The sequence below is a fragment of the Centruroides vittatus genome, unplaced genomic scaffold (genome assembly GCF_030686945.1).
Source record: "Centruroides vittatus isolate TY-2023 unplaced genomic scaffold, ASM3068694v2 scaffold_576, whole genome shotgun sequence".
NCBI lineage: Eukaryota > Metazoa > Arthropoda > Arachnida > Scorpiones > Buthidae > Centruroides > Centruroides vittatus.
Genome location: NW_027122713.1, coordinates 1,149,465 through 1,158,260, shown reverse-complemented (window position 1 = coordinate 1,158,260; position 8,796 = coordinate 1,149,465). Strand labels below are relative to the sequence as shown.

The 8,796-nt window shown below is 34.9% G+C and overlaps 1 protein-coding gene across 1 annotated transcript; it reads left to right on the top strand.

Annotated features, from left to right (window-relative positions):
• The first annotated feature begins 3,043 nt into the window (after nt 1–3,043).
• LOC136989451 (uncharacterized) lies at nt 3,044–6,720 on the top strand. Its single transcript, XM_067287604.1, has 2 exons — nt 3,044–4,901; nt 6,665–6,720. Exons 1-2 carry the CDS (start codon nt 3,044–3,046, stop codon nt 6,718–6,720), a joined length of 1,914 nt encoding a protein of 637 aa, XP_067143705.1.
• Nucleotides 6,721–8,796: the final 2,076 nt, after the last annotated feature.

Genomic DNA, 8,796 nt, shown 5'->3' with positions numbered 1-8,796 from the left:
TGTGCTACATTAATGACAACTTTTATGCTTCATTGTCACAAGTTTTTCTAATAAATGTCTGGAAAAATTTTGCTGACAAAGCAATAAATATTGTTGTTGTTGCAAAATGAGAGGAACAAAGAAATTTCGAAACCTGTTCTAGAATAAATAAATAATAATGCTACTATAGTTACAATTATTATTATTATTTTTACATGTTTACAAATACGTGCTGCCAAAATGATAAATACTGCTACAATAACAATATAATAAATTTTAAAAATGTAGCATTAATGAAAGTTTCGTAGCCACTATACTGCGATAAGTACAATTATAGTAATATAAGGCAACACGATAAGTGTTTACAACTATAAATTGCTGTTACAGTTATAAATAACTGCTTAAATTTGCAAATATATTTCGAGGAATTTCTGCAATAAATAATAAAAATACTTCTACAGTAACATTAAGCTGCGTTATAAATACTACTACAGCAATAATATTTGCATATTAAGGCATTAAAATAAACAGAAAATTGATTCAGCACCGTTTATATATGTCAACCACTGATTAAAACTAAATGGATTCGTATCCATAAACGTCCTGAACATAATTTTTTACGATTTTAAACACTTAGTGAAGAATTCTACTGCCTTAGTAACAAAAAGAAATTAAATTTGGAAATGATAATTTAACACGTTTAACAAAAATTCTGCTTCTATTACGTGCTACTGTAATAATAAAAATTAAATGTTATTCTCACAGGCACAAAAACACCTCAATGATGCATAATTTAAGCGTTTAATTAAATTAACGTTTGGAAATTTACCCTAAAAAATATAAATAAATAATTTTAAAATTCAAATTACAGTAAAAAAAAAAAAAAAAACAAAAAACAACAGAAGAAACGAATCTGTTCTAGAGACATGTAAATTTACTAGGCAATTTTACTTCATCAAACAATGTGTTAAATAAAAAGTAGAAGCACGCCTCTAAATAATAAACTGCTGAGGTAAACACAGCTTTTAAATATTAAATTTGAGTGAAATTAAAAAGAAAAAAATTGTAAAAAACTAATTTGAAAATTTCCAAATTAATAAGAAAAATTAATTATCCGCTTCTTAAAAGGCGAAACTTTCACGTCTGAAACGTAAACAAATAAAAGAAAAATTAAGAAATTTGAGAGAAATTAAAATAAAGAATTAAAGAATTCGATGGAGAATGGACAAAAATTCAAAAAATTCGATTTAAAAATCAAAGAATTCGATTCAAAATGAAAATAAAGTGAAAATTCAAAGAATTGTGAGAAAAATAAAGTCAAAGATAAAAAAAAAAAATTAGATCGAAAAAATAAAGAAATTTACAAAATTCATTGAAGCATATAATCAAGAATTAAAACAAATTAAAAATATAGCACATATTCAATGACTTTAATTTAAAAAAATAAATTAAAATAATTAATTTAATAATGTGGAAAAGTAAAAAATTAAAGAATTGGAAAGAAAACAAAACGAAACATTTTCAAATTTCATAAAACTATAGACAAAAATTCAAACTATTTTGTGAAAAACACAGTTAATAACTAAATGATTCGATTCGATTATAGCAAAATATTAGATAATTCGAATAAAAACATAATTAAAAATTCAATTAAACTAAGGTAATGAAACTAATTAAAAGAGAAAAAAACCCGATAGAAAAATAATAAGAATAATAATATAATTAGATAAAGTATAAAGTCAAAAATTAAAACAACGTTCAGTAAACAATTCGAAAAATTGAAGCTAATTCGGTAAAAGTATAGCTAAAAATTCAAACAAATAATTCAAATATTAAAAGATATTGAAGAAAAATAAAGCCAAAGAAACTTAAAAATAGAATTTTATATTTAAAAAAAAAAAGATAAAAATTGTAAAAATTTCAACAAAAGAAAGTAAAGAAACGTAAAAGATTAAACCAAACATTTTAAAAAATTAATAAGAATAAAGCAAAAAAATAAAAATGAAACTAAGAATTAAAAATAAAGCAAAACTTATAAGAAAAATGCAATAAAATTTATACAAGATATTGTCAATAAAAATTCTCAAAGTCAAAAGTTTTACAAAATTTAATTTTAAAAAAAAAGCCAAATTTGTACAAAATTTAATATTAAAAAAAGCGAAAAATTGTACAAAATTTAATAAGAAAAAATTCGAAAACCGAAACAGAAATTCGACAAAAACAAAGCGAAAAATTATAAAATTCGACTTAAAAAAAAAGAAGAAGAAGAAGGAAAGAAAAATGAAAAGAGATTCATGCCTCATTCAAGGATGAATCGACAAGACGCGCGATTCCCACCTGTTTGTTATAACGAACTGTCATAACGGAAAAGTCGTTAGGATCGGCCGTTGGAAACGACCGTTAGGAACTTCCGTGGGAAGAACCGTTAAGTTTCGAATCGTCAACCATCGGACGATTGGCCGGCGGGAAGTGACCGTTGGCGGCCGTTGCGGGAACATTCAAATTTGATTGGAGCAGGGTTCGAACGCCGTCGACTATTTAAGCTCGGATCGAGCTCGTATCGGGAGTTCGGATCGGGGTGTGATCGTATCGGAGGTGATCGGATCGGATCGGATCAAGGGAGATCGTCGTTATCGAGGTGCTAACTAACTCTCTCGTGGGAAGTTACGTGTTGGTGTATGAACTTGTTCCTGACTCGGAGGTTTTGTTAATTACAAGTCTGTTTGTTCGTAAGGAGTTCTTTCGACGAATTTGTACGGGAATAGTCGGTTGTTGTTGGAATTAGTGTTGTGCATATTTAATTGTAACTCTAAAGTGGATTATTTTGTACATTACTGTAAATATAAAATTTGTGTTTTCGTCAAACCGACTGAGTGGTTATTTTGAACATTACTGGCGCAGTCTCGACAGGATATTTTGGATACTTTGGATTACGTTGGATTATCCTGGATTATACTCCAAAGAATCGGAAGAACTGAGCTACGACAGAGAAGCAGACGTACATACAGAGCATCACCAGCAATTAGACCCAGGTAAATTATTTGTTTCTCGCTAGCACACAGAGATGCCTAGACGCGCGAAACCGCGGCAGCTAGATGCTAGGGACTGGGAGGATGACGAGCAGGGAACGGCGCGTAGGACAGACAGGTCGAGTCGTGAACTCGAAGCACGTAAGTTACGGGCCGAGATCGCGAAAATCAAGGCGGCGAGCAAGGAGAGGATCGCGAAATTCAGGGCCAAAGCAGAGGCAGCAGTGACGAGAAGAGCGGAAATCGAGGCAGAGGTGAGAAGGGAAGAGATAGAGTTAGAACAACTTAAGTTACGGCTGGGGATCACCGGAAAATTAGACGATACGAAGCGGCAGGAACAGCAAACACGATCCGAAGGACTTAAAGTCGAGGGGAACCGCGACTTCGGGGATGGAACAAGCTCGTCGGGAAACAGGCCGCGGGTAGAATGGGATAGGCCAAGGGAAACTGACCGGCAGAAAAGAGGGTGTCCTGATAGGCGGGTAGACGACGAGGCCGAACGCATGCGACCCAAGGCAGCGGACCGCGTGGTGGTGGAGGTGAGAGCGTCCAAACTCTCTTGCCCACCGGGGAGCGGGGAAGCAAAGGATCGGGTCAAGGCAATGCGGGGAGAAGGGAGGCCCACGTACGTAGCCGGATCGAGGACGGGAACCGCTGGGGTCAGGGTGGCCAAAGTCCCCATGCTAAGAGTAGAAAGTAGGCTCAGCTCACAGGTAGACCGGGACATTAGGGAGCCTAGTGGAGTCGCGGCAAGACGAGAGGAGGCAGTGCATAATATCCAACCCGAAGTCGGGAGGTCGCTGAAGGAAGCTGAGACAGTAAGCGGCAGAAATGGTCCCCCAGTTAAGAACGTTTCGGGAACGGAAGCGTCGGGGTTAAGGGAGTCATGGGTCCCTAAAGCGGTGACGGGAACGAAGGAGAAAAGCCAACTCGTTGGAGCCTTCGGTCACCAGGTAGAGGCAGGCGTAGCGTCAGTGCCGCTTGGATTGTGGGAGGAAGGACGCGAAGAAACGCCAGGATCGGCACGGGTGACGTGTGCGATCACCAACAAGTTAGGGAAAGCGACAGACGCCCTCTTAACGGAAAGGGACTCCCGAGCGCTGGTAGAAGCGAGAGAGAAAGCGGATTCCGAGGCAAGAAAAAGGGAATTAGCTGAGGAGCAGAGTATTTTAAGTGCGGTAGCGGGGATGTTCGTGGAAGCGAGCAAGGGGGTTAAACGAGAGCCGCCCGACGACAAAAACCGGGGGATGGTCATAGGACCGCTGGACCAGACACAAGGGCGGCAGCGCACGGCCCAGTGTGAGCGGAGGGCGCAGTCTGAGCAAAATAAAGCAGGGGACGTGACTCCTATTGCGAGGAGATATTCCGGTAGCGAATCGGATAGCCGAAGCGAACGACCCGCCGCGAACAGGAAACTGGAGGGCGAGGACGCTGATGAAGGGAGGCCGGGAGTCAGAGCAGTAAAGAATGGGGTAGCTGGGACGCCTCAGGGTCAAAATTGTGGCGTCGGGGAAATAATCGACTTGGGAGATATCGGCCGGGAAGGCGCGACTCAGTTGGCGCAACACGCCGATGACCAAAGACGAGCGATCGGGGAAACTAGCGAACCGCTGCTAGGGTTACCGAATGCGACACGGGATAAGCCCCTGGATGCTACGAAGGAGTGTCATTCCGTGGACGACTTGGCCGGATTGATTGGGCAACAGGCGAACGTGATCTTGGCGACCGTCACTCGGGTTCAAAGAAAACACAGAGGTGAAGAGACCCGGAGGTCTCGGGCCACGGCGGGCGCGGCCAGTGGCCAATCGGAACTACCCACACACGTGCTAAGTCCGGAGGGAGGCATATCGCCGGTCCGGAAAACGACGGACAACGGGCACAACCGAGCTCGCGGTAAGAAACCCAAATTCCGTGAGAAGGGCCGAGCGACATCTGGTGACCAACAAAACCGGATGACGCGCCGAAGGCGACGGGGACGACCTCCTCGTAGGGGGACCCGCGCGGATAGGTCTCGGGGATCCAAGGGGTCCTACACTATCGCGAGGCATCTCTGTGCGCGGGTGATAGCGAGTTTGCCCGGTTGTACCGGAGGTAAGGGTCAGTCCGCACGAACGGACATTTGTAAAATTGCTGAGTGTTGTTGGATCAAACAGGCTTGGGCTAAGCTCAGTTTGATCCTTGGCCGCGGAGGTGTAAGGTATGGAATCGCCAAGACGCGCGATTCCCACCTGTTTGTTATAACGAACTGTCATAACGGAAAAGTCGTTAGGATCGGCCGTTGGAAACGACCGTTAGGAACTTCCGTGGGAAGAACCGTTAAGTTTCGAATCGTCAACCATCGGACGATTGGCCGGCGGGAAGTGACCGTTGGCGGCCGTTGCGGGAACATTCAAATTTGATTGGAGCAGGGTTCGAACGCCGTCGACTATTTAAGCTCGGATCGAGCTCGTATCGGGAGTTCGGATCGGGGTGTGATCGTATCGGAGGTGATCGGATCGGATCGGATCAAGGGAGATCGTCGTTATCGAGGTGCTAACTAACTCTCTCGTGGGAAGTTACGTGTTGGTGTATGAACTTGTTCCTGACTCGGAGGTTTTGTTAATTACAAGTCTGTTTGTTCGTAAGGAGTTCTTTCGACGAATTTGTACGGGAATAGTCGGTTGTTGTTGGAATTAGTGGTTGTGCATATTTAATTGTAACTCTAAAGTGGATTATTTTGTACAAAAACAAAGCGAAAAATTATAAAATTCGACTTAAAAAAAAAGAAGAAGAAGAAGGAAAGAAAAATGAAAAGAGATTCATGCCTCATTCAAGAGAAGAAAAAACAAAAAACAATAGATTAAAATCATCATTTTAAAGGAGCAATATCAAAGGAAAACATGTTACCGAAAACAAGTTAAATTTTATAAAGGTAAAGGTTAAACTTTTAATGAAAGCTGATTTTTAGCTGAATAAGCATTTAGAGAAACATTCATCTCACAATATTATCTTGCTAGAACACGTATTTCTTGATTACTTTTTCGGCTGAAGAAATTACAAACAGCACTTTTGCGTGTTTACTTCACCTTAGTAAACGGTTTTTTTTTTCTTCCTGATTTTTTTTACTTCACTTGCAACTATATACGGTTTCGCTGACTTTGCACAGCATTCTATTCACTAAATCTATCAAAAAATCGGTCAGAAAATATATATCATCTACTTTTTAACCGTTTTTTAACTAAGAAAATCGGGAATTTAATTTTTATTTTTAATATTTTTCTTGTATTAATGATGTAGAATTACAAAAAAGAATATAAAAAAATAATAATTTTTTCTTTCTAATTTTTTTCATAAGAGAAATTCGATTATAGAAAACGAAATTAAATCTTGTAAGCAATTTCTTGAATATTAAAACAATTTTTTTTATGTCTAAGAAGTTGCCGAAAATTATTAGATTTAATTCAAAAAAAATTATTATTTTTTATTTTTGATTGATCGATCTTATCGATTATGGATTAGGATCGATTTAGTGATATAGTTTTTCTGCATAATTTTTTAATTTTTTTTAAAGTATTGATAAAAGTTGAAAGTTAATTATTTTATTTTATTTTTTTAAACAACTTATTTGATTTTTTAAAATTTCTTCAGTACTTTTTTAATAAAAAAAAATTGTGTAGATAAGTTTGGTGAAATCTGTTTGAGGATTGAAAAGGAAGAAGAAAACGTAGAATAAAAATGCAAAAATTTAATAAAAATTGAGAAAAGAAACTTCAAAAATACAATTACCAAAATTTACTAAAAATACAGATAAAAAATTACAAAATGTACTGAAAATACAAACAAAAATTACAAAAATGTACTAAAAATACAAAATTAAAAAATGGCAGTAATTTTCTAAAAAATACAAATTAAAATTTACAAAATTTGATAAAAATACAAAATGAAAAAGAAATTGATATACTGTACTCGAAATTAAAAATCAATATAAAAAGTTTTAATTTTCGTTTAGTTTGTATGGTATTCGGAATATTTTATTTTATTATACTTTTTGAAAATTTTTTAAACACATATCTTAAAAATCACTACAAAAAATTAAACATTAAAAATGGATATTTTAAAAAAAATGCATTTAAAACCAAAGACAATTTTAATGCGAAAAAATAAATATAGAATACAAACTTTAAAGATAATTAAGTTGATAAACAGGAAATAAATGGTTCAATTTTTTTTATAAAAATTACTTTATAAAAAATATATTGAAAATATTAAAAGATATAATTCAGAATATTTAAATTCCAAAATTATTAATGTAAAAAACATATTTTTAGCTTCTTTTAATATTTATTTTCTAAAGTATATTAAAGAAAAAATAGAGAAATGAAGCAGGAAAAAGTATAAATGCAAGAAATTCTTTTGAAAATTTATTGTATTGGAAAAATAAGTAAATATACAATATGAAAATAAGAACTTGGAGCAGTGTAATAGTAAGACTGAATACTGAGCAGTAGTACAGTAAAATACGAATAGAAATAACAAAAAACGTGTAGAAAAATGTAAAGAACCATGGTAATAAGAAATCAAAAAGTGGAGATAACAATAAACTGGAACAGTATACCTAAAAATAGAAAACAGCAGTAGCAATAATGTATGAAATACTGTAGTATAAATAATGACGTAAGAAAACAGTAAAATAACATAAAAACAAAGTAGAAAAAATGAAAACAGTAAAACTAAAACGAAATATCTAAAGAAGCAATAAAAATGCAAATTTAGTAAAAAGAAAAAGTGCAGAACAATAATAACAATGAAATAATGCAATAAGAACAATGTAAAAAAAACAGTAACAAAAATATATAACACTAACAAAACGGTAGTAACAAAGAAAAAATAATAGTAAAAAAGTCACATAAAGCAGTAGTAACAAAGGAAAAAAATGCAAGAATTTAATAAAAATTAGAAAAAATACAAAATAAAAAAATTAAAAATCTTTGTAAACAACTGAGTAGCAAAGCAGAAAACATCACTACCAAAAATTGTAGAACGACAGCGACAAAGCTAGTAGTATCTGAACCTGGAAATAAGAAGTACACATGACGCTAATAAAAATATACAGTAACACCAGTAAAACAAGAGTTTATAAAAGGAAATTTAAAACGAATTTAGTGAAAGAATCTGATAAAGAAAACATTATACTAACATTACGACTGAAATTATCAAACAATTACTTTCACCACTTGTATTATTTCTTAAACACAAAAGTACAAAACAACATAGCACTTACAATTCGTAAATTTGAATTGTTTATAAAAGAAAGAAATAAAACTTATTCGAGTTATTACCTTTTAAATTATTCAAAATAACATAAAATTTTTACAATTTAAAAAAAAAATTATACATTTCCCCAATGAGTGTCCTACATATGCTGAAGGTACAGTACATTATTGGGTAGTACAAGAAGATTTTTCAGACTTTCAGCAAATATCGAAAGTTTGTTTTTCTAAGGAACCACGTGGCACTGCTGTATACCTATCACCCAGTCGACTTTTAAACATAAATATTTAACACAGTTCCCTAAAGTAAGAGCAGTTTGTGCAGTGGAAAGTTAATTAAAATAAATAGTCACGCTTCTTCCCTTATTTTAAAAGGCAGTTTCTTATGTTTGTCACTTATATAAATATATATATATGCAAGTCACACGCGTGAAATTGCTTTATTTTTCGATAAAGATGAAAAATTTTTTGGAAGGAAGGAACTGTCACAACATATATTCAACTTTTCCATTGTTCTTCTATTGATGATCGAAGCTGAT

What these genes read in the sequence shown, in the direction of transcription:
- LOC136989451 (XM_067287604.1), top strand. Translation starts at nt 3,044, where the DNA reads ATGCCTAGACGCGCGAAACCGCGGCAGCTAGATGCTAGGGACTGGGAG. An exon ending in CGGGCACAACCGAGCTCGCG is followed by an intron (nt 4,902 to 6,664) that starts GTAAGAAACCCA and finishes AAAATTGTGTAG; the next exon opens with ATAAGTTTGGTGAAATCTGT.